General features: G+C 40.0%; 1 protein-coding gene across 2 annotated transcripts in view; it reads left to right on the top strand.

Moving 5' to 3' along the window:
* Positions 1–23,953, top strand: part of slc8a2a (solute carrier family 8 member 2a) — a 39,034-nt gene extending 15,081 nt beyond the window's left edge. The window contains exons 2-13 of one of the 2 annotated variants that reach the window (XM_034684353.1): positions 6,076–6,474; positions 6,688–6,825; positions 8,033–8,260; positions 8,345–8,626; positions 10,390–10,824; positions 12,207–12,568; positions 15,249–15,352; positions 15,912–15,929; positions 16,741–16,853; positions 19,153–19,252; positions 20,192–20,464; positions 21,289–23,920. In XM_034684353.1, coding sequence (XP_034540244.1) covers positions 6,133–6,474; positions 6,688–6,825; positions 8,033–8,260; positions 8,345–8,626; positions 10,390–10,824; positions 12,207–12,568; positions 15,249–15,352; positions 15,912–15,929; positions 16,741–16,853; positions 19,153–19,252; positions 20,192–20,464; positions 21,289–21,665 — 2,772 coding nt within the window. In that variant the 5' untranslated portion in view covers positions 6,076–6,132 and the 3' untranslated portion in view covers positions 21,666–23,920. Of the gene's footprint in view, positions 1–6,075; positions 6,475–6,687; positions 6,826–8,032; positions 8,261–8,344; positions 8,627–10,389; positions 10,825–12,206; positions 12,569–15,248; positions 15,353–15,911; positions 15,930–16,740; positions 16,854–19,152; positions 19,253–20,191; positions 20,465–21,288 lie in introns of both variants that reach the window. The other variant, XM_034684354.1, reaches the window with a different exon arrangement.
* Positions 23,954–26,311: the final 2,358 nt, after the last annotated feature.

Below are 26,311 nucleotides of genomic sequence, written 5' to 3'. Positions count from 1 at the left end.
ATTCGTACAAATCACCCCCCACCATTCAAAGTGCATGCATGTGATCAGCAGGCTGATTGAAAGTGTATCATCTTGATGTAAAAAAAAAAGGAACTGCTATGGAATACCTGTGCAGTCTCAGTAAGAAAAAGAAGTGTTCAAGTCGTTTGTGTTGGACACATTTGTACAGTCACACAGTAAAAATGTAAAGATGTGAAAAGACAATCTGTATTTTTATTACTGTTTCACGAGTCTCAAAGTTTCACAAAGAAAAGGGTCCTAAAGGGTTGATATGTCTGTGCATGGCTTCTTTGTAACAAACAGGGCTTTGACTTTTGTTCTCTAACTCTTGCCGGGTCTGCATTTATCATGTATCAGCTATTTACTGTATGTGACAACAATCAGTAGTAATATACCTGTAATATTATCCTTCAGCCTGCTGTCGTCTGTAACCTGGTTTATACCTCTGCCGTGAAATATACGCAGCTTACGCAGTAGGTCCACGTAGCTCGTAGCTTGACGTACACCTGCTCAAACATTTACCTGCATGCCGAAACAACACAGACCGCAGTGATTGGTCTGCTGGGTAGCATTGTAATATTCAGCATTTACAACATTTGCAGATTCAGGGGCCATACAGTCCATCTCCTCTTTTCTTCTTTGCAATAATTACAGTCTGATCAACTACTGCTCAACATTTATCAGCTCCAGCTCCAACATATTACGCTAGGTTTCAGTCGCAATGATGGTTTCTGGTGCACAACAAGCACAGAATGTAGAACTAGCTGATATTACAAGTGTATAAATCACACTACTAAATGAGGACACTCCAACACACAAATATATATTGCTCATGACAGCATATGCCACTACGCCTGGACTTAGATTTGTTGCATACACTGTTATACAGCGCTGTGCTCTGTCCAAAAACTGAAGATATCCTCCCTTATCGTACCATCTTTGTTGTTTTTCTTGACTCACTCATTACACGCTGCAGGAGCAGCCAGGGCAAACACACACCATGTCAAACTCATATGAAAAAGATCTTGTTTTGTGGACTACTGCAAGCTTGTTATTAAGAGGAAGATTTATGGTTTGTGTATATTTGATGATGGTATTAGTTGGTGATAACAAATACAATCATTGCAGAATGCTATAGCTTGTATTGATTATTTGAGCTGTGGTGTTGAGTATATGTACAGAAGAAAATTGAGAGTGTGATACATCACTGAGGTGCTCGGGGATGCATTGTGATTTGTTTTCTGCTTTAAAATGCACAGACACAGTCGTGGCTAAATGTCTAGATTTTTTCAGCACATTTAAACGTTGATTTGTAAACAGTGTGAAAAGCTGAATGTGATAAAAGCATGTTTGCTCGCAGTTAGACCTTCAGACTACATCTTTACAGTCACATTAGTGGTATGGTCCATCCTGTTTGTGTGTTGGTGTGTCTCTGTGGCCCCGTGGATTATCTTACACTCTGATTCATCGGGTTCATTGACAGGCCCACAGCAGTAAGCCAAAGCCCAGTGTTACTTATTAAAGGGAAGGATCTCTTTCCTTTCTTTATCTGAACTGCAGGTAGAGGACCAGTTAGAGAGACAGAGAGAGTATACGTGCCATGATTTGTGTAGATCTTCAAAAGATTGTTATGCTGATGGGAATTTTCTTTGTATTTGAGCTGCAGGAGTTTGAAGCTTTAGCCAGTGTGTTGGTGCAATAACAAGCCTTTTTAGATCTTCACAAATCAACAGCTAAAAGTTCAGTAAACAGTGAGTAAAAATTGTTTATTTTCTTTCAGTTTGATTTTCGTAAGAAAAAAAAACTGCAGCTATGAAAACTTAGAAAACCTTGGTGACCAAATATTTGGCCCTGACTCTAACACTCAAAGAGAGAGGGACAATCTGACTGTTCAGTGATGTGTGTGAGATGGTTTTCACATCCCCGAAAATAGCAGGACTCAGGGTAAGTGAAACACTAAACAAACAAACAAACAAACAAACACTGAAAGTATATTATACTCTGTCTTTTTGAAGCTACACCTATGTGAATGCATGCAGTTATGTCCAATATGCTTATACATGATTTGTTCATAAAACTCTTTCAAATGTTCACAAGAAATGGCTTCAGCAGCCCCACTAATAACATGATCTGAATTATTAGAAACATTATTAGCCATACAGGTTGTATGCAATAAACCTGAGAGCTCTATAACTCTCAGGAACTCTTGATACCTCTTGGATATTCCTCTGGTTGTTTACTGTTTCCAGAGTGAATTACCATTATATTCTCAGTTCACAAAAAACTTGAGTGCGTTCAATGTGCATGCTCATTTTGGCACATTCACACACCACACTGAATATGAGCCTGTCAGCAGCAGAAACAAGCACTTTCAGTACATTTTGATCAGGCATATTTCTCAGTTACTAAAGTCACTGAAGTCAGCCACTCAGTTGTGTTTTTGCTATTGGTGCTTTTCTGAGTTTATTCACTACAAGGTCTGTGTGTGTGTGTTTTCCTGCAGAAGACAGTAAGTCTGAGTGATCCTTAAGCTGTATTCACACATACACAAAACTCCTGATTTTTTTCTTGACAGACCCCCAATATCTCGGGAATATTCCAAAAACTCAACCATGAGCGAGTGAGCAAGGATGATTACATTTATATCATGCGATAGGTGGGAATCCCAAACATTGACACTTAACACGATGAATAAAAACATCTGTGGCAGAAGAGGGAGAATCATTTTCAAGACGAGAGCAGGAAGATGCACAACTGTATAGTACAGGTATAAGTGCAAAAACTGTCATCACAGTTAGGTGTCTGTTGTTCATGTGATGTTCATGTCCTGGGACTCAAAAGCTTTACTTTGACTTAATTTTGATTATAATACTATTTCTATCCCTACCTAAAATACAATGTTTTGGCTTTCATCTTTAAAAAAGGAGACATAGGCACATAGCTTTACATTTATATTTTGTAACAGTATGGACCTTCAGGTCGCTCACTTTTAAGCAAAAAAGTCGTTAGCTGGTTCTAGCTTGTTAACGCTCCATGCTCTCTTTATACCTCTGCATCACGAACACAAACTCAATTATCTTGCTCTTAGCTGGACTATCTGTAGATTATTCTCTGCACTTTTGTTTATTGGAGCATTATGGTATGTTTTTACTTTAACAACAAGCTTTGTCACCATAGAAAGCCTGTTGTTATAATGGAACTGTGAGTAAATCATTTTAAGACTGGAATTATGTCATATGATTGACTCAAAAAAATGAACAGCTGATGAAAATGTCAACAGAGAAGCTAGATACTGTTAAAGAGAGGAGGCGGGCTGGGTAGGAGAAGCTATTCTGTTAGAGCGTAAATAATCGTCAGCAATCGTGCCACTTTGATCAGGGTGTGAGTTATATTTATCCTCTCCCTCTCCTCTTTCTCTTACTGACACTGCAGATTGTCATAGCAGAGTTTTATCTGTGGTTATCCTTAGAAATATTCACCTTGTGGCTGTGGTTTTAATATTTCTTTCAGTTTGAATGTCATGATTTTCATTTTTGTAGTTTTGATTGTTTTGTGATGATGCAGAAAGGAAGTTTTTTTTTGGCTTCACATCTCATAGTTGGTGGAAATTAAGTGATGTCCATTCTACAAACAGTCAATACTTAAATCTAAAACACAGTCATGTATTTAGTTTGTTAATGTCTGTTTATTTCACTAGCAAGGACCACACCAACAACAGAATGAGATTTGAAAGATAGTTTATTGATTACTAATTATTGTATTGATCGATTTTGAACTTGTAGTCGCTTTGGGGAAGCTTCGTAGGGGATCCGCCGTAGCACCCGGGCACGACGAACCCCCTCAGGGCCCTATGGATAAGGAGGACAGGAGCAGAAGGAGAAAGGGAAGGGAGGGGGGATGTGGAAACGAGAGCGAGAAAGGAGGAAATGGTCAGGTTTGAATTTATGGGAAAACGGAAGAGGCGCGGTTGAGGTGTGGCCCTGCTCCTGAAATTTTGCTATTATCACCACTTCACATCATATCTTTATCATAATATTGAACATTGTTATGTACATGGCTCTTTTTCTCATCTCCTGCAGGCATAGTTCTGAATTTAGTTTTTAAAAAGGCTTCATTTGTTTCCTATTATTAACTGAGAAATCTCTCCTATCTGTCAGAGTACAGGTAGGGAATATTAAACTGTTTAAGGTGCTAACTCCCTTTTATGCTGGCACTCCTATCAGTGTAAGATAACCCCAGGCAATCACTTATCAGAGGTGCTGACAGACAGTGAGTGTGTCAGAGGAGAGTAAGAGGAGATGAGCTGTCAGCCAGCTCTCTGTTTCTGTGAGCCAAGAGGATAAGGAGGCCGCAGACCTGTCGACACCCCAAACGACCCCCAAGCCCAGCAGAAACAAAGACCTTAATAAGAAGGGGTGAGATTCTTTTTTTTATCGTCTCCATCTCCTTACTTTTAAAGCTTTTTATCAAGCAACAGTTTGACCATGGAGTGCCCTTTTATTGGAGCAAAATAAAAAATGCTGACCAGAATCAGTGTAACTGCAGAGGGAAGCTTTGAACTCTTCAGAGCAGGAAGCTGCGGCAAACTGTCGATGTCTCTCCCTGTGTACGGATCTCTCAGCTTGAAGCACTCCTTTAATGTCTGGCTGAGAAATCCATCAGATTCCTCTACTGAGTGATGTTAGAGAGCTGCTCGTAGGTGACATGACAGGAAGTGATATCCTGCTATATTTAGGTGAATGCATTCATCAATAATGCATCCAGCTCTTCCAGCACTAGCTTCTTGATTATTTAGCCTGCATATATTTGATCTTTGTGGCATTACTGGATCTAATAGATCATCTGCCGGGATGATAAACCTTTTACTGTAAAGAAAAAATCTGCATACGGACCATCAGACTGGCATGGGCTTGCATAAACTTCTTAATACTTTTGTAAATTTATACAGAGGGATATAAGAAAACACCTTTGTACCAAGCTGACGTTGCATTATCTGCAGTACATTTAAAAATCTGCATTCATATATAAACTGACAGAAATACTACTGTATATAAAACCATCACTGTACATGCCACTTCTCTCAGTCATTTGTCCACTATTGTTGTCCACTATATAGCTGAGGAAGTTATTTTTGGTGACCCCCCACCTCACCCAGCTCCTACCGGTGTAAGGTGGCCCTCTGTCTGAGGTCGTGGTAACCATAGCAGGCCTTGGAAAGTGAAATGCGATGCGGCGGGCCCTCTGGACTGTGTTTCTGAATCACAACTCCATAATGAGCTGGCAGAGCTCAGGCTGCATCAAACATGCAGCACCCGAGTATCTGTTTCAAGTCACGCTGCACAATAGTGCAGTGTCACCTGTGCTAGAGGAGGAGGAGGAGGAGGAGGAGGAGGAGGAGAAGGGGTCCAGGAAGAGCACAGAGAGACTGAAAGCTTTCTGCCCTCTCGTTGTACTCACACCCAAACATTCTTCTCAGAGAAGATTACACTGAAACCCAACCTCTACAACTAGATGAGTTTACAATCGTACATGAAGCCTACTTTCCAATTATAATCAGTTTGGTGTCCCAAACAGAAATAACACTCTGCATGTAAACACCTGCGGACAGGTAGTTTCAACACTTGGCTTAGCCGATCAAACTGTGCTTTGCAATCCAGTTAATTACAATGCTATACAATCCAATCGGCCTTTCTTTACTCCCTTTGGCTGCCCTCAGTTTTGTCTTTGATATGTGGAATCATATATTTTGATTCTGCTTTTAGTTTTTCTTCTGATTAGCAGACAGAAGTCAACACTAGAATTTGTTCATAGATAGTATACCTTAATTTTTTTTCTTAAAGTTATATTTTTGGGGCTTTTGCACCTTATTACAGAGGGGAGGACAGTGGATAGAGCTGGGCTGCTCTAGAGAGTAAGTCTTACACATTGTTTGATGTAGATATTTGCCTGGTCTATCCAACAGCAGAAATCTGCCATGTAATAACGTCATGGTGTCACTGCCCTGGTGTGTAAAATAAATCTGTTTCACACGTTATTCACCCACTAATTTTCTTCCCCTCTGGTTTTCATCCTCAGAGTCCTCTGACCCAGCGTCTCCCTCAGTGACCCCGGCCCGCCTGACTCAGGGACACGATGGGACTCCTCCTTGTTCACCTTTCTCCCTTTCTCTTCCTTCTCCTCTCCCTTCTCCTCCTGGCTCAACCCTGCACCTCCATCAGGCCTCAGGTTGTGGAGCGAGCGTCGCCCCCCGAGCAGCCTCAGCCCTCTGCTAACGGGTCCAGTAAGAGAACATGTGCAGGTGTCGTCGTGTGTAGACCGGGTATCCTTCTACCTGTGTGGCTGCCTCTCGACCCTCCAGCGGGCGAGAAGGCGGGCAGAGCTGTGGTCTATTTCATGTGTCTCATGTACATTTTCGTGGGTGTGTCCATCATCGCAGACCGCTTCATGGCCTCCATTGAAGTCATCACCTCTCAGGTATAATTGGATAATAGACCACACAGCTTGTACTAAAGCAGTTTCACACTTCAGTTCACGATGTTGTACTAAATATAAGCACAGCTCTGATAATCTTCAGTCTATAACTGCATCATAGCAGTGCTGATATTCAGTGCAACAACTCACTCATGTGTTATTAATCAAGTGATGTTGAATTTGATTGCATCGACTGAAAACTGGCTGTATGTGTAGGAAAAAGAAGTGACCATTACAAAACCAAACGGAGAAACGACGGTGACGAAAGTGAGAATCTGGAACGAGACTGTGTCTAACCTCACACTAATGGCCCTGGGCTCCTCTGCACCTGAGATCCTGCTGTCTGTTATTGAGGTACAGAAAGCACGTCTCACCCTTTAACCCATTCATAACGAAAACTATAAAGGTGCTGTGTCTCACAGAATGACAAAGAATTAGCATCTTGAACAGACTGTACCAAATGGCCGTGAGATTTTTTTGGCCTATTGATAGATTGCCTCTGTTCTAGCTATATTAAGTAGTATTTTTCCTAACTAGTTCAATATTTAAATTTTTAATATTGAAATAACAAAGTCGGGCCTATACATACCTGGGTCTCATCATCAGTTTCACTTAAAGGTGACATATCATGCAAAATCGACTTTTTAATGGTTCTCTACCTGAAATATGTTTCCCTGGCATGTCTACAAACCCCCTGAAAATGAAATAAATCCATTCTGCCCCTGTTCTGATTTCTCCACCTTTCTGTAAATGTGTGCTGAAACGAGCCGTTTCAGTTTTCAGTGTTTTTCATACATCACAACGACATCCGGTCTGTTACGGAAGTCAGAGCTCGGAGCTTGTTCAGCCCATAGACTGAATAAAATACAACTCAACTCCTCCGTTTTCATTCCCTGCACACATGTATGCTAACAAGGAGCTTAGGAGGGAGGCATGCTAGTTGTAGGCTGTCTTAATAAACACAAAGGTCGGTTTTACTCCCCACGTCTGCAGATTTGAAGATCTAGTGGATGATTTTTATTTTTCATTGAAAAGTGCTAGCGCTAGTTAGCATAGCCACATAGCTACATGTTCGTAGCTGTGTACCAAGACACACGTCGACATACTGACAAATAAAACAACAAGAAACACTAAATCTGTGACCAACCGTTCAGAAAGGTCCTGCTGCAGGTACCTCTCCGTCAGGATCAGACTCTGGATCAAATTCAGAGGGCTGAAGTAACGCGGGTCTGTGAGGAGCCATGTCTATGCAGCCAACATGTAAACATTAGATCAACGTGCTGGAGAGCTGAGGCATCATCCACTTCTTGAAGGGGCGTGGTCAGAGAGCTCATTCTTAATTAAAGGCACAGACACAGAAAACAGCCTGTTCTGAGCAGGGCTGAAAAAGAGGGGTTTTCAGGCATGCCAAAATCGGATTTCAAAGTGTTTTTTTGAGCAATAAACTTTAAAGACATGTTTTGGGGACCTCTTAGACCAATATATTTTGATAAAAAAGAGCATAATATGTCACCTTTAAAGGTAAATTATGTGTGTCTTTTCTGTCCCTAAATATCAACAGGTGTGTGGGCACAACTTTGATGCAGGAGAGCTTGGTCCTGGAACCATCGTTGGCAGCGCTGCGTTCAACATGCTGGTGATCATAGGTCTGTGCGTGCTGGTGATCCCTGAAGGAGAGTCTCGAAAAATCAAACACCTGCGGGTGTTCTTCATCACCGCCTTCTGGAGTATTTTTGCTTACATTTGGCTCTACCTCATACTGGCTGTCATCTCCCCTGGGATTGTAGAGGTGTGTTTCCCATAACTGCATATACCTTTTTGAAATAATTCATGTGTGTACATCCTGTAATGTTTATGTTTCCTGTATAACCAGGTGTGGGAGGCCATAGTGACGCTACTTTACTTCCCGGTGTGTGTCCTCCTGGCTTGGATTGCTGACCGCCGCCTTCTCTTCTACAAGTACATGCACAAGCGTTACCGTGCTGACAAGAGGCATGGCATTGTGGTAGAAATGGAGGGGGACCTCGCTCCTAAAGGCATCGACGTGATCATGGATGGAAAGTTGGCAGATGGGGGCGCGTGTCCTGAAAACTCCTCCAGTGTGACGGTTTCTGTGCAGACCGGCAATGAACTGGACCAGAAAAACAATGATGAGGTAAGATGGGAGACACAAAACAGATTATAATGTGTAAAAAATATTTAAATATTTTAACAGCTCTTTCTTTTTGGCATCTACCGTGTCCAAGGCATCTGGGTGTCTTGAAAGGATGATTTTTAAAGAAGAAAGAATAGTTATATACAACTATGCCACTGAAAATAAAGGATCTGTTTTCACAAAGGCGCTCCTGGTTTATCATAAACATCATATTTTGTGCTGTCAATTCATTTTTTATACAGAAAAAATACAAACAATCACTACGTAACTGGACTACACTGTTTGGTATAAAAAGAAGATACTTTTTTTTTCTTGTATCTTGTATCTGCAACAATTGAGTCATGTATTTTTAAAAAGAGTGGAGGATGCTGCCAACTTTCAGGCACATACAGTAAGTGGATCTGGATTTTTCTATGAAGCTTCTTAATTGAATTTAGAAGGAGTATCAGTTTTCTTGAGGCGAGTCGGATTTAATCCCAGCAGGAGTTTGAAGGCTTGAGAGTGGACAGCAGATGATTTGACTGCAGAAAGACGGTCTGCATGTGGCTGAGCTGTTTCTAAAGTATTCATTGGACAGATACATCATCATTCCTCAAATTACACTCAATATAAGTTATTCTCTGAGAAACAGAAAAAATTGTTTTGTTGGAAAGTAAATTACTGTTTTTTCTCACTGCTGACAAATCTCACTAAACTCTGCAGAGCTGTGCTGTAAGAACTCACAACTGCTGTTGTATCAACAGAAGCCAATCATAGAGCCTTTCTGTTGCCTTCTGATCATAGTATATAGCCTTTAGGAGCATGGGCTAACATTTTACAATATTATAATATTACATGTAACAGTTACATTTAGCAGATGCTTTTGTCCACATGACATACTGTACATCTGAGAGTGAGTACAACACAAGCAAGGGTCTAGACAGGAAAACCGCCAAGCAAACAAACAGGCTAACATGCAGAGTTAGTGTTTAAAAGATTTTTGTTTTTTGTTTTTTGTTTTAAGCCATAAGATATTAACTTTGCATTGTTAACTTGCTGACTAGCTGCTTATGAAGAACAGAGTGGGTATTGAGAAAGAGGTGTAGAAGCGAATTATTAGCTTCTCTTGCATGTAGTCTGTAAATGTCTGCTTGTAAAAATCGATTACTTAAAGCTAAGTCTTTAATGTTCCCCCTCTTTAGCTTTTAACACACACCATTTCCTGCATACAGCCAAAGCTCACTGTAACACTACTGGGAAATATTAAACCCAGACAATGCCCAGGCAATATGAAACACCATCAATACTCAGATATGTGTTACTTATATGTGTACAGCTTGCTTTTTCGGCTGAAACTGCAAAACAAGGTCTGAAGCATGTTAGTTAAAAAGGTGAATCCATCGGTGAAACAGTAATTACAGTATGAAGAAATCTGAACACAAAGGCTGTGACTCTTATGATGTTATCTTAGCAACTCTGCCACCCCGCCAACTTTAGCTTTAACAATCATGATCTTTACTGATATGTTGTTTACAAGACCTCCACAAATCTCCCATTATTATCTGAGACTTTCAGAATAACTTAAGAGATCTGTTAGTTGTTGACAGTTTGTGAGTATGTTGTTGAAGTATTTCCATCCTTTAGCCTTGACTCATATAACTTGTGAGGGACACCTCTATTAGTGAGATATTACACTTCTCGGTAATAAAACTGCTTTAATAAGTATCCAGTGTATGTTTGAAAAACAGTCTCTTACTTTACAAACTATGTCCTCTCTTGGCTAGGTGGTCCGGATTCTGAAAGACCTGAAGGAGAAGCACCCTGACAAAGACCTGGACCAGCTGATTGAGATGGCTAACTACTCTGCCCTCGTCCAGAAGAAGAAGAGCCGCGCTTTCTATCGAGTCCAGGCCACACGAATGATGATCGGTGCTGGAAACATATTAAGGAAACACGCTGCAGAGCACACTCGTCGCTCAGGAGGTCAGAACTCTGACTTGGCCACGTGCTCACACATTTGTTTTGAGAGCGCTCAGTACCAGTGCACAGAAAACTGTGGCTCCATGAGCCTCTGTGTGACCCTTGATGGGGGCACAGGTCAGGACACTTTCTATGTGGACTACTGTACAGAAAACGGCTCAGCCAATGCTGGGGCGGACTACGAATTCTCCAAAGGAACTTTGGTGTTTAAACCTGGGGAGACACGCAAAGATATCAAGGTGAGTCGGGGAGAGACGAGATTGTTTAACACAAGTGTTTTCACAGCTGTTATATTTCACTCTTTGTGTTTCCTGTTAATCTTAAATATCAGCTGTCTGGAAAACCCAAAAAAGAGCCTTACATGTAAACAAGCTGATTTAATTAACAGACAAAAAGAATGTACTAAAAGGAGCAACACATACATGATGAACATTTTGCTTTGAGCCTGAAGGATGTTTCTATAAAGCATTTTCTTATGGGAGAAAAACCCCAAAAGAGTTGAAACAACACTAACAACACTAACCCTAACCCTAAACCCCTAAACACTCAGGGTTGCACCATTCCAGCTATAGCAGCAATACTGATACCTGGCTTTGGTATCTACTCATACCAATACTGATCCAATCTGCTCCAAGACCAGGAGTAAATTCAAAACTTGAATACCTCAGTGTGGGTATGACACTGAGAATTAAGATTTGGCAAAACCAGAGTTTTCTCTTTAAACCAGAATGAGATAAATAAATAAATTAGAAATAAGAAATAAATATATTCATATTACAGGTTGCAGTTGGAGTTGCTGGTGTAACGAGTGAAATAACTCCTAACGGCTGAGCCTCTGTAATTAGCTCCCTCCCTCTCTGCTCATCAAAATGAACAAACTTACAGAAGTGCTGATGACCTAGCACATGCATATAGCTGCCATAAACAAAGCAGAGTATGGAACTGATTTACAGTAGTCTCTGACCAATACCCAGTGGATTAGGAATCACATCCATCCATCCATCCATCCATCCATCCATCCATCCATCCATCCATCCATCCATCCATCCATCCATCCATCCATCCATCCATCCATCCATCCATCCATCCATCCATTATCTTGACCTCTTATCCGGTTAGGGGTCACAGGGGGCTGGAGCCTTTCCCATCTGGCTACGGGCGGAAGGCAGGGTAAACCCTGGACAGGTTGCCAACCTATCAGAGGGCTTAGGAATCACAATAAATACAAATTAAAAAAACATCATGCTTTGATATAACAGGAAAACTGGGCAGGCTTAAAACTGTAATCAGTTTGGAATGATTATTTAGAGATATAACTTCAGAAATGCACAAAGTTTGAAAGATTCAGTTTCAATATGTAAAGAATATTATTTTGACTTAAAAAAAAATATGCTGCATATAGATTGTGTTTGCAGGCGGTAGAGTAAAAAATAAAAGATGAGTGTTCATGGATTTTAAGATTTGGCTGCTAAACATATTAGCTCTCTAAATTTTTTAATGAATAATTTGTAAGGGTTTGATCCCAGTGGGATCACTGAATTTTAGTTTTGACAGTTGTGTTGTTCTGGGTGTCGTGATTATCCATTAGTACAATAACGATACAAACCTCTGTCCTCTCCAGGTGGGAATCTTAGACGACGACATTTTTGAGGAGGACGAGCACTTCTTTGTGCGTCTTCAGAACTTGAGGTTTGAGGAAGGGGGAGGTGAAGGGACAGGAAGTCCACCAAAGGGGAGACTAGTGGAGCCAGTGGTTGCTACAATCACCATTCTGGACGATGACCATGCTGGAATCTTTACCTTCGGCCAGCAAGTGCTGCGGGTCAGTGAGAGCACCGGCACACTGACGGTGACAGTGGTGAGGAACTCAGGCTCCAGGGGAACCGTCGCTGTGCCGTACCACACTGAGGATGGAAGTGCCAAGGCTGGGGTGGACTATGAGGACACCAGAGGAGAACTGGAATTCACTAATGAACAGACCAGGTGAGGCACATCAGAAACCACAAGCAGAGAGTGCTTGTAATAAATAAAACGCAGGAGCCTCTGAGTCTGATGGGTGTGCTTCCTAGAACATCAGTCTATTCCTGTCCAGGATGTAGACAGTGCCATACATCATGACTCATCAGGTTGCGTCTTTAATATACTACACGTTAATTCAAGAATTTTATATCGCCTAAAGCCCTCGAATAATGACTCGGTGGCATCGTTCCATATGTTTGTGATGTCGAGCCAATAGAAAGACCAAAACTAGCTATCTTTTGATTTCATTACCACTAAATTCATACAGAGTTTCCTTATCATAAAAGACACAATGATTGCCCTTTACAGCTGGGCGATTTGTTATGTTTGGGCATGTTTTTACTTTGGCCATTTCAAAGACTTTAGTAAGAAAGTGGCCCCAACTTCTTTTTTTCAAAATGCACAAGTGACTTGAAATCGAGTCCTTGTTTCAGCCATGTCTTTTTCTCTCTGTATATGTTTCTTTGTCTGTCGTCTCTCTCTCTCTCTCTCTCTCTCTCTCTCTCTCTCTCTCTCTATATATATATATATATATATATATATATAATTTAATATTCCTTCAATATTCTTTGCCTACTACCAAACACTTAAATGATTAAGCGTCAGCCTGTGTTTGTGATTAAGAAGTTCACAAGCACATCACTTTGCAGTTTTGCAGTTTTGCAGTTTACACTCTGACCACCACAAAGACTGTTCACTTAGGCAGCAGGACAGAGAGAGGCAGATAAGTGAGAGACTGAATGGCTGAGTGAGGGCTGCAGCTTGTGCCTTCACGGTCTTCACATCAGGCTGAATGTTGGCGGCGTGAGTGTCTGCTGTAAGCCCAGTCTTCCTCTATCAGTTTTACCCACATGGAGCCCATTAGCTCTATTTTATTCCAACTTCTTAGCTTTATAAATTTCATAAAAACAATTCTGTACAAAGAAGGGTGAAGAGACATGTGCTCAGATGTAAATTGTAAATAATACATGTATATAAAATATACATAACAGTCCCTCTGCACTTAACAGCCAAACCCAGGGAGTAGAAATCTCTGTCCCCTCAACGGATGTATCTCATTTTCATAATAGTAATGCTTCTGATGGTCAGTCTCATTCAGAAAGAGAAGAAATAAATTAAGAAATTACCTGCTGTTTAATGTCCTGTGAGAATATGATGTAATTCAAGTGTATTAGTCCATTTCTGCTGCATTTCATTGGACCTAACCAAATGTCCACCTCAACTGAGACCTGATCCCACCATCTGTGCACAGGAGGCTTTTATTTTGGTAGAAACATCAAGGTGCACTGCCACCATCATGTTTTCACATGTTTGTAAGCAAATTTATTTTCCCCTCCCAAAGTGAAATACAGAAGAATGTTTTGTGCCATGCGTGAATCAGGATTAATCATCTGCACCTGCAAAACACACCCTGAGCCTTAAATCATGAGTGTTTCAACTCTGCATGATGTCCTTAATGTAAGTTTGAGTCTATTCAGTGGAAAATATAAAGTAAATTGAGGATGCTTCCGGGTTTGGCTACACTGTAATTTACAAGTTACCAAGAAGACCCGGAAAGTTCCTTCTTCTGTGTCTGGAACAAGAAACTGAGGAGTTCGCTGTCTATCTGTTTGGATTTTTTTTTTCTAGAAAATAATAGCTTTCCCTTTATAATCAGGGTTAGCATTGATTGCAGATCCACCTTGCTACAAGAACAAGCATCAACATTAGCTGCCCTTCAGGGTAGAGGCTAACAACCACTCATATCCCCTCTCTCTATCAAATATGAGGACTACTAAAACAGAAATGTACACAACCAATGATGAAGGTAGCAAAATTGACTCAGAGCATCTTAATGCCTTCACTGTGGCCCATAAGTGCTTTAGAACGACTCACCTGAATCTCGCTGAAACATAACAGGTTATCAGCCACACTTCAGGTGGAGAAGGTCCTATCAGACAGAGTTACCTGATGACTTGACACCTGAAGATTATCCCATCCCCTGATCAGGTGTGGGAACCTCCAGTCACCCCATGTAAACCGGCAGATCCTTTTCACATTAAATTTTCAGGTCATATAATCTGTGTTTGCACATGGGCTAATCGACACTTAGTGTGAGACTTTTACATAACAAGGCCTGTCACAGAAAAGAGTATTACAGTTATTAGAGTTCAGGCTTGAGCCTTTTTTTTTATTCTGATGTATTTTCTGTTCTATATTAACCATTATCATCTGTGTTTACGCGTTTACTTTACAAGTTTTCAGAGATGTCAAAATTTTCACAAATTACAAAAACACTCTCTGATTAAACGTACGATTGTTTTGCCACAAGTCATTTAGTTTAGCTGCATTTGGTTGGCACATTGAGAAGCAAGAGCACACTCTGTTTAAGACTGAATTATTTAAAGGTCCATTGTTATTAATTATTCAGCTCACTTGAATTTGCGATGTGATTTAGACGGCAGAGTTAATGTTTAAAGCAGGGAGGAACTTTGTAAAAATGCATGTTGAAATTATTTTATTCACTGGAACTTCATTCTCAGTTACAGACATAAAAATATCTGTATGTTAAGTGTTTTCTTTGTGTGTGTGTGTGTGTGTGTGTGTGTGTGTGTGTGTGTGTGTGTGTGTGTGTGTGCCTGTGTGCGTGCTTGCATATCTCCAGTCAGGTCTTGAAAGTGCGCATAATAAATGTGGAGGAGTACGAGAAGCAGGAAAACTTCTTCATTGTGCTCGAGGATCCCAAATGGCTGAAGCGAGGAATCTCTGGTGAGTGTGGAAGCATTTTTAAAGTTATCCTAAGTAACTTCTGTTTCTTAGTTAAAGCAATGAAGTACCGCAGATTTGGTAGTCAAGAGAAAGGGGTCGTTCATATTTGCATAAAGTATCAACTGTGCAAACAAACAGCAGCAGGATCGAGTATCAAAACAATGACAAGAGCCACACAGGAGGCTGAATGCTGTGCACCTGCGTCACAGCCAGTAACCCAAGATCACACTCTGCTGTCTCTGTTTCACTGCTGCACCCGCGCTGCAGACAATTATGACTTTAGAATCCTTCAGGTGCCTGTTTCCTGGAAGCTTAATGTGTTAAAAGAAAGGTGCAGGAATTTGATCTGTGCTTGTTAGTGGAGGCAAAAAGAATCAATGACATTAAACGGCATTGTTTATCGCTTTGAGTTAGAGTGGAGATGAAGGCGTGCACTGTGCATGTCTTACCTTACACTTTGTCCTGTTTGCATTTTGAATTGTCTCAAGTATCTCTTCTTTTTGGCCCGGAATATGATTCAGTCACATTGTATTAAATCGTTGTCTGTCTGTCTTCACAGCACTGCTGCTAAACCAGGGTAAGATGGTTCGGGTGTAGGTTTGCATGTCAAAGGTGCACTGTGCAGCATTTTAATAAACCAGTTTATTATTGTTCATTTGCAAATCTGCATCAGCTACAAAGCCAGAATATTCCCCCCTTTCTAAAATCCCTCTCCCTGTGGATTGATAACATTTTTCAGATTCTGAGTATTTTGAAGCTTTAGTCCCTCATCATTCGCTGAAAAGCACATCAGTAGCATGTCCATCAGGATTATCTATTGTAGATGCTGTTGCGATAGATGTGATCCATGCTACTGCCTCCTGCGGCAAGAGAAAACAATACTACTTTCTGTTCACAGTCTTGAGCTTTATGCATGTATTTGTTCAATACATGGTTTTAGTTCATGGTGCATCTTTAGGCCTCTATGTTATGGCCTAGTCAGCAGAAGTTCTTGCACACCATGTGCGATATATGAGTTATGTCAAGGACCCTCATCCAAATGCAAGAGAAGTCCTGAGGGCTGCCCCAAATATCCTGTTTCTAAAAAAATACATCAAATTATGAAAGCTGAATGTTACACACAGCACCTGTGGAAATGTTTTTCTTTGAGAGTTCAGTGTGTGCAACATTTTAATTTACACTTGCATGTTGGGTTTGACTTTTGCCAATTTTAAGGAAAAGATTGTGGACCATTTCAAAACTTTATTTTCAAGACTGTATTCTAACATTTTTTAATTTGTCCTCAAAGTTTCAAAGTGATAGAAACATCTTCCTCTTCTTCTATCATTTATTTGATACAACAACATCAAAAACATGATGATGAATAAAATGTCTGTCCTCTCTGACAGGGAACCCCACCCCTGAGGAGGAGGAGGCCAGACGGATCTCTGAAATGGGAAAACCTATTTTAGGAGAGCACAGCAGGCTGGAGGTCGTCATAGAGGAGTCCTGTGACTTTAAGGTGAGTGAGTAGTGACAGTAGACCCACACTGATCACTCTGAAGCTCATCTAAAGGAAGCTTTAAGGAATCATCCATGGTTGGAGATGTATTAACATTAAAAAAGTATGATTTTTAAGTTTGCAGAAGTTGAGGTTTATGTGTTTATTAACAAACTCCCACCTTCTTACACATCAGACTCCCAATGGCATGCTGGACCAGGTACAGTTACTGTCAGCATTCTGTGAAGTTTCTTAGTTACTCATTAAGTTCTTGCTGTACTCCACCTCTTACAAACTGTTGTGAATCAACATCTTCCTTTTTCTCCATCCTGAGTATTTCTGCTATATTTCATAGAGGGATGGGAATCGAGAACTGGTTCCAACTAGTTTGAGCCACCATCATTATTTGCTTTTATGCTGAACAGTTCCCTGATCAATATCTTCCACGTAGTTCTGCATGCCTTACAAAGCAATGACGTCACACAAAGTGAGAGGCAGTCAACTAAGGAGTTGAGGAAGTATTCATGGCGAATTGGAGACAGAAATGGTCCAAAGTATGACTTAATTTTTTCTCAAACGACGCTATAAGCACAACATGCAATATCTGTGGCTGAAACATTTATTGACACTGACGTTTTTTTTGTTTCAAGAGTGACCCTGTTATCTGGCAACTTTAAGCTGAATGCATCAGAGGTTGTCAGTTACATTAGCGCTGGTTGAAACCATAGACTGTATAAAATATGGACGTAGTATCTGTAACGTCACCCGTCTGTTCCTGAGTGCTGTTTTGAAGCCAAACGACGGCAGCAGCCATATTGGAAATGGGGAACTCAACCACGCAGAGTGTGACGTAAAGGGAAGGAGTTTGAGCCTCCTAGCCAACAGCTATGTGTTCCCGACCAGGAGTCAAGTCAGTCATGTCCTTATTTGGGCAAAAACTCGTAATCTTAATACCTTCTGAACCGTCGCGTTAGAAAGAAATTCACCCCCCGTACAGTGTGTGCCGATAGAGAAATTAGCTACGTAGAGCCAAGCCGTTTTTTGTACCAGTCTGTAAACATGTTTATTAACGCTGCAAAGATCGTCTTTTTTGAATTGGTGTCTATGTGGTTTCCGGTGATTCTGCAGCCAGCCTCAAGAGGATTCTTCATGAATTGCAGTTTATAACACTTCCGCATGGGCTTCATAGTTTGAGACCGGAGGTTGCCGCTTGGTTGAAACATGAAGAGTCCTCGCGAATGTATCCAAGTTTAATTTTTCAATATTATTACAAAATATACTCATAGCCTAAAGTCATTCCAGAGAGACTTCAGTAGCTGTCCTAACTACAACAACTAAAGTAGCATTCAAGTGAAAGTTGCAAGGTCATTTTTTAATCTAATACACCGGTCAATAAGTGGTTCCCTGACCCAGCAGTGAATTAACATCAGCACAAAGCATGCAGGCTGTTGAAAATACACAGGAATTGATCAGGGAATCAATAAGGAATAGGATTGATATGCAGAAGCAATAATAGCATTGATATCAAAACAATCTTATCAATTCCCATTCTTAATTTCATCTCTTGTTTTGAGATCAGTTCATGCAAATAATGCATATCCTTGTGTGCTGTGTGTACTTTTGTTTCACATTTTGCAAAAGAGCCATACAGTCAGTGGTTTTTATTTGTGTCACATTCCTATTTTCTGTATTTTGCATGTCACACTGGGTCTAGATTGCAGCTATATCATGAAACAATAAACATTTTCATGGTTTTGTTGAATTGGACAAACTGTATTGTTTCTTTTTTTCCTGGAAAAAAATGCATAGAAGACAGAACATCCTCATACAGTCTCACAAAGGCTCATTATTCTACATTGAATTCAGCTATACTGTCATTGCAGAGTACAAGTTCTACAAAACTGAAATGCAGTTCAGCATCTGACCAGAAATTAGAAAATGATATTGACCGGAATATAAGACAAGCTTGATTACAAGACGACTATCTTTTTCAAGACTAATGTGCTTGCTATCTTTGGACATTTAGTGACACCATATTTTTTGGCTGTGCTACTCACCCTGTCACCTCTTCATCGTTTTTACCCCTGGTGCTGTAACGCTGAGTGACAGCTGGGCAACTCACTCTACAGACAAGTGGAGTTTCATTAATAAACCCCAAATATTAGGCATTCCCACTTATTTCAGATGTATTTTGATAACCCTCCCGGTCTTATATTCGGCTCAGTACAGTATTTACAAGTATATTGATATGAGAAAGGGCTTCCTGTGTCTTGCTGACCTGTTTAACGTACCTTTTCACCTCTTTAATGTGTTGTCACAGAACACAGTGGACAAGCTGCTAAAGGACACAAACCTAGCTGTGGTGCTCGGCACTCACTCGTGGAGGGAGCAGTTCATCGAAGCTGTCACAGTCAGTGCAGGTCAGTGAATATTTGACAAGTCTTTATCATCAGTTTGTGTTTTTAAGTTGTTATTTGAGCTGTAATGTTGAAGGAAATTAAGAGAAAGTATTCATTTAGACCTCCTAAGTCACAGATTGGATCAAAGGCTTACATCAGCTCACTTCTCTTCAACCGTTGTTCTATAAGATTCAGAATGAACAGACTGTGGACATGTGTGTTTATAGTTTTACAAAGAGAAAGGTTTCCTGAACTGGGGAAATAGGGTTTCAGACACACCATGAGTTACACTTCTGTTTAAAGGCGTTTACTTACTACAAAAAGAAAAGAGATATGAACTTACACAATAAAAAAAACTTGGACATTAAAAAGCTCAATATGCAAACTAACACAGCAGACAGTTGAATGAAAAGATAAGGACGACTCTTGTGCTTCTGTTAAACCACGAAAGCCATTATGACACTGTTTTTTTCACATAATAACAATTGCTTTAACATTCAATTCAACTCCACCTGACTGTTGACCTCTCAGTGTCTTGCCATGTAGACTCTAGGCAAAAAGAGAACCAACAACAACCAATTTATCTGCACAATTCAGCCAAATCTTGAAATTACATGTCGTCACTTGATCACAAACTTTTCATTCACTCCTCATTTGATGTCATAAACTCCTGCCTGAAAAAACAAATGTATCCGAATCAACTTCATCAGCCAAGTATGACTTCAGTTAACATTGCTCTCACTGTGCAAACACAAACAGACTTATGCAGCAAAAAATATTTTATATACACAATATGATTTTGAAGCAACAACAACAAAACATGAAGAGTGAGACATTGACTATGAATGTAACAGACCTCTACGACAGGTTCCTCATCGTGAGGTTGATACGTTTAAAATATATATAGTCTGTAGGTGTGTGATAGTGTCACTATACCAACAATGGGATTTCTTTTAACAGGTGATGGAGACGAGGAAGAGGGACAGGAGCAGCGAATGCCCAACTGCTTCGACTACTTCATGCACATTTTCTGCATTTTCTGGAAGATTGTGTTTGCTTTCGTCCCGCCCACAGAGTACTGGAATGGCTGGGCCTGCTTCCTGGTGTCCATCTCTGCCATCGGCTTCTTAACAGCCATCATTGGAGACCTGGCCTCTCATTTTGGCTGCACTGTCGGGCTGAGAGACTCTGTCACTGCTGTCGTTTTTGTAGCACTTGGGACTTCACTTCCTGGTATGTAGACTGAGTATAAAAGATAGAGGTTTGTGATGTCACTGATTGGTTTGTGGATGACTTGATTCATTTGGATGAGAGGGGGGATACACTTTGCTTAACCTCTGTCCTTGTTGACATTTTTGGTATAGACATATTCACTTATAAGTCTGGTCCAGCTCAAGGTTTCTGTCTGATGAGGCATTTTTTTGAGTCTGTGTTAATAATACTATTAAGATGATGCTCTTGACCTGCTCTGTATTTGAAGGGTCATGAGATCATTTTTTTCTAGGGAGGCGGGGGGTCAGAAATGACCATACTTGAATTAGAGGGTTGAGCGAAAGAGGAGTAAACGGTTAGCTGAGGCAGATTGTCAGTTAATTCCAGTTTAGTTAGCAAGGTTTATTGGTCCTTTGTGAAATCATAACAAAAGGAAGTGCAAAAAGGAAATACCAACGCTGATGTAAGGGGGCACCAGTATGGCCTAGTGGTGCAGTGGTGCACCCCATGTAAAGAGGCTGTAGTCCTCAAGTAGGCAACCCGAGTTCAATTCTAATACCCTCCCCTGTCCCGCCCATCACTCCTCTTTCTCCCTCCTGGTTTCTTGCTCTATCCACTGTCCTCTCCTCTCTGGATGAAGGCATAAAAGCACCAAAATATAGCCTAAAAAAATACCCTGCAAGGAACTTCTTGTTTCTTCTTTTTACATGGCGACAGAAAGGGTTGGGGCTCTGGAAACCATTTTCAAAAGTTTGTATTTTCAGTCGCACAAAAATCAGTTTCCATGTGAATGAAAGGCCAAATGCAACAATAGTTTACATTTCATCCCTGTTATTTCCTTCCAGACACCTTTGCCAGTAAAGTGGCCGCCACCCAGGACCAGTATGCAGACGCATGTGTGGGCAATGTGACGGGAAGTAATGCAGTAAATGTGTTTCTGGGCATCGGGTTGGCCTGGTCTGTGGCTGCTGTGTATTGGGAAGTCAAAGGTAAAGTCTTCCGCGTGGATCCTGGCTCGCTGGCCTTCTCTGTGACTCTCTTCACCATTTTTGCCTTCTTCTCTATGGGAGTGTTGATGCTGCGCCGGAGGCCATCCGTAGGGGGTGAACTGGGAGGCCCGCGGGTCACCAAAATCCTCACTGCACTTCTGTTCTTTGGACTCTGGTTCCTCTATGTCCTCTTTTCCAGTTTGGAGGCCTATTGCCATATACAAGGCTTCTAAGAGAGCACATCTGGAGAGAGGAATGACTACACAGTAACCAACATAAAGCACCAGGACATCCACCTGTAAAGTACTGCAACTACCATCAACAACCGCTGCCATGATTCATAAAAACGTCAACACACTCCAGACTTAATAAACTCTAGTACTGGTCACATCCACTGCAAGACAGTACCGATCAGTTGACTTAATGGTGACTGTGCTGACTTATTCCAAGTTCACTGAAGAGAAAAAAAGTGACATGACCTCTGAATTCAATGCATCTCACTGGATACTGATTTGAAGCCTGATCAGTCATAATATGGATTTCAATTTTGTTCTTGTTTCTCCTCAAGCTTAAAGAGAGCGGGTCCGTCGATACTGCCTAATACTGTGATCAAATGAGTAAATAAATAAAGGCTGTTCTATTGAGAAAAGTTACAGGAGTCAGGGAACACAAAGGGACCCTATCATTTAAATGAGATATTGATCAGATATTTTTTAAACATTTTTTAGGTTAGTTAAAATGATAAAAGCAGTTTCTTGTTTATCTCCCAACACTTCACTCAGTGAGACCACTACATCAGGAGGGACTGAGCTGTGTCTAAAGTAGCTCAGCTTGATTTTAGATAAATATTCCTCTGTTGTCTTCAAAACAGACCTGATCATTGAAACTAGTATGAGCAGGTAATAAAAGTTTATTTAAACTCTGCGTCTCTCTAGCATGCACTGGGTGCAGGATGTCTGAGGGGGCGGCTAGTCGAGCTGCTACTAGTGTCCACATAAGCGACTCTGTGTTGCCAGTTTTGTCAATAACCTCCTATGTAGCCGCTTTGTCCGAAAGCTCAACGATTGTTTTGTAGTGAGCAGAGGGTGTGAACACTGGCAGCTTTTTGGGTGCAAGCAAAAAACTGCAGACTGTTGTTGTGATAGGTTGTTTGATCCAGCTGTATGTAGTAAAACATGTCCAAAGTTTATTTGCTTGATTTAGATACAGTTGACTTCCAATGATTTCATTGTGCAGTCATCGAGTGTGATTTTGTTCTGAGGAGGAATCTATGCTCAAATTGACTTTTTTAACTGCATACAGTCTGTTAACCATAGAATATATCAAACATGAATGTAGTCTCTGTGAAATCACCCATTGGTTTCTAGAGAGACATTTCAAAGCCCAACATTAGAAAGCACCTTATTGTTTATGCTGACTCAACCTAACTTTCAATCAACCTTGTAAAAGACAAAAAATTGGAGCAGAGGTGGGCTTTGAGCCTCCTGGAAAACAAATACAACACACCCACCTGTCTGTCAACTCAGCTGTGTCTCTTACCCTTTATATTCTCTTTACATACAAATAATTCACACCTTGTACAGTGTGTATGAAAAGAAATGAGATTCATACACAAAAGCGTTTTTAACCAGGCTGTAAATGTGTTTAATTCTGCTGATAAAATGGGCATTTTAACATGGGACCTTTTTGGGATTCCTTGGCTTTTGGAGCCAGCCTCAAGTGGACACTTGAGGAACTGCAGCTTTTTGCACTTCCCTGGAGTAGCATGTCTGCAGAGCCTAGGTAGCAGATTAGCACCAACTAGTGCATTGGAATCAACAAGGATTGCATTTTTAGTGTCTAACGTAACCCTAACCCTAACTGTGGAAACAACACTAAGGTCTGAGGGATGAAGTCCCAGAAATACACCCCTGAAACTACAGCCTCCAGCTCTGCAGACACATAATATTGCTTCCCCACCAGCTTCATTTTTTAACACTGGAGGTTGCTGCTTGTTTATTACATGAAACAAAAAGATGGTTTGTTCCATTTCCTGAGCGCAGATTTGAATGGAAGTGTTTGAGTTGCGAGCCAATTAAGAGCAAGGAATGTATGAAGCATGATAGAAAAGAGGAGGGCGAGAGCTGCTTCTGTGAAATACCTCACAGATACATTTATTTTCTTTGTTGAGCAACCTTTAATGAAAGAGCTGAATTTGATCTCACTATAACGGTTGATAACAGTAATGATCAGAAATGCACTACATGGACGCACTACTGAAATGTTAAATTAAAAAAAAAACAATGAAGCAATTACATTTAATATTAATAATTGAAAAATGAAATGAAAATATAATTGTTCCTACTATCTGCCAGTTAGTTTGACTTTTTGAAAGGGATTCGTTCACCCCTGAAGTATTGTCTGTTTATTTATCAATGGTGTAATTATTAAATGTATTTTTAATTTAAAGTATTTGATCTGACATGAAGAGAAATATATTGTAATTATTTTAAGTTGTCATAATTAAACTGAATAATAACCAAGTGTGTCTCCTTTGGATCCATCACCCACACTGCTTTTTATGGGGACATTTCTCAAAGGACAGAAAACTATAGGGTCAGAAAATTCAAAAATGGAATGGCACGACTAAAACATGGACCATTAAACAGAGATACAGTCAATGTCACTTTTTGAACAAGGAGCCTAGCAATCCAGCTATGATGCACGTAGAGTATTAAGATTTAGATCTTTATCTAGGAACCAATCCAATGGTTAAGCCACTACAGGGAAATGTCTTGGTTAATGACTAAAAGATTCCTCCCTTCAACTCAAGCTGGCAATAATATGCTGCAGGCCATTTTTCTGCAATTAATCAAGTACAAAGTAACCCATTTTTCTGCACCTAGTTTTCAAGTTTTACCATAAGGAACAGGTTTGAATATCACTCTTTCCTCTTCCTGGAAAAATACAGAGGGACACCTCTTATAATAGGAGCTCTCATGTTCAGGAGAAAAAAATGGTATTGGTTTAAATGGGTACAAACAACCAAATTTAAAGGGCTTGGCTGTGCCTGCAATGGATGTGAAAAATGATTGTAAAAAAGAAATTTGTCTAAAACGCCTGTGTGTAATTTTTGGTTTGACTTTTGGTAAGTATTGTGTTAAACAAAAAAAATCACATCCTGCTCTCAGTTAAATGAATCACTCACTTAAATATTTGCAATGGAAAGTGGAATGAAACACTTCTTCCCCTGCATGCTGTGAATCCTTTCTACAACACCTACCTGCCCCGTAGTTTCATCTGTGATGGCTTTGTTTGCTCTTCTAAGTTATGAAGAGGCATCAATTTTAATTCCAGTCTGTTTCATCAAAAAAAAAAAGTCTAAAAACTCCTCACATGAGCATTATTCAAAAGACACCAAATAAGTTTAAATTGCAAAGATTCCCATTTCTGGTATGAATTGAACCACGGTTATTGGTCTAGGTCTTCTGAAGATGAAAATCCAATTAATTGAATTAACAGTGTTCTCATTTAAGTGGTTCAAAAAAACTAGATGAAACACACAAGTGACAGTTAACATTGTATGACTTGATATAATGGTAGCTACTATGTCTTTGAATACCAACCCTCTTGCTTCCTTGTATCTTATTTTTTGAAGACTTTTTTTTCGATAGTTTACAATTAAAACTGACAAGTTTATAAATAAAACAATACCTAAAATAATTCAGAAGTAAATCCCAACGACATTGTAAATATGCCCGATGGTAAAGAAAAAAAAAAAAAAAAGGTCACAATTTGTGAAGAGCACTGAATTGAAATGTACTTTATACTCGTAAAAAAGGACAAAAGTGAACTCTCAACGAAAATACAGTGACCAAATAAGTTTTTTGGGGGTGGAGGATTTTGTATGGATTGAATATTTTTCCCTGTTTTCACAGAATGATAAAATGTTTAAATAAATACTTTGTGAAACATTCAACACCCTGCATGTGAATCACACCATGCACTCACGGTTGAGACACAACAAGGAAAGTTTAAATTGCTGTTTTCATAGGTTTTATAAGTGACAGATGTGTTACAGGTTAGCTTGCTTTATTCCACTATTGAAAGTATCTCGAATGTCTCTAACCACCGAGTAAACCCGCCTCCTCTCTGATAGGACAGGTGATTGACGTCCTAACCTGACCAATAGGAATAAGAGAAGCACTTGACGCGCTGCTGCTGCATTCAAGGAAAATTATAGGAAATTAAAAGGAACATGTATGCCATACCTGGCCTTCTTTGAACAAGTCAAAATGGTTCCAGGTATTAGTTTCAGAGTGCAGATTGAGTGTGTTTTTAGTTTAGGGAAAGTGATGTTATTCTAACGATTCTTTTTTTTTTTTTTTTTTGTGTATAACATTTTGAGGCTGCAACCTATTATAAAAATGGAATTCTGGTTCAGGAACGACAAGATCGACTTTCTGGAAGAATTCAGTCGAGCAGTGGTGGACAAAGCAAAGTACACAGCATCATTACTTAAGTCAAAGTATAGATCCTCTAGGTCAAATATTACTCCAATACAAGTGAAAGTTGCTCTGTCAAATTATGCTTAAGTTAAAGTACCGAAGTACTTGCTTTTAAAAATACTTAAGTATTCAAAGTACTTTTTAAATATCTCAAAATGTTGTATTTTTACAATACATAAATGCAGTAAAATATACATAGAAGTACATTTGGTTACATCATGTTTATCGAGAAACCATTACTTGAAATCTCTAAAAACTATACCATGGAATACAAACAGCAACTAAGTCACTCCAAGCACAGATAACTTTGAAATGTCCATCTGGAATGAAATAAATGTTAAGTAGCTCAACACGCTTTCTCAGTTTGGACAATGACTGTTTGTATGTTTGGG

Source organism: Notolabrus celidotus, chromosome 5, assembly GCF_009762535.1.
Source record: "Notolabrus celidotus isolate fNotCel1 chromosome 5, fNotCel1.pri, whole genome shotgun sequence".
Taxonomy (NCBI): domain Eukaryota; kingdom Metazoa; phylum Chordata; class Actinopteri; order Labriformes; family Labridae; genus Notolabrus; species Notolabrus celidotus.
This window is presented reverse-complemented; position numbering and strand designations above follow the sequence as displayed.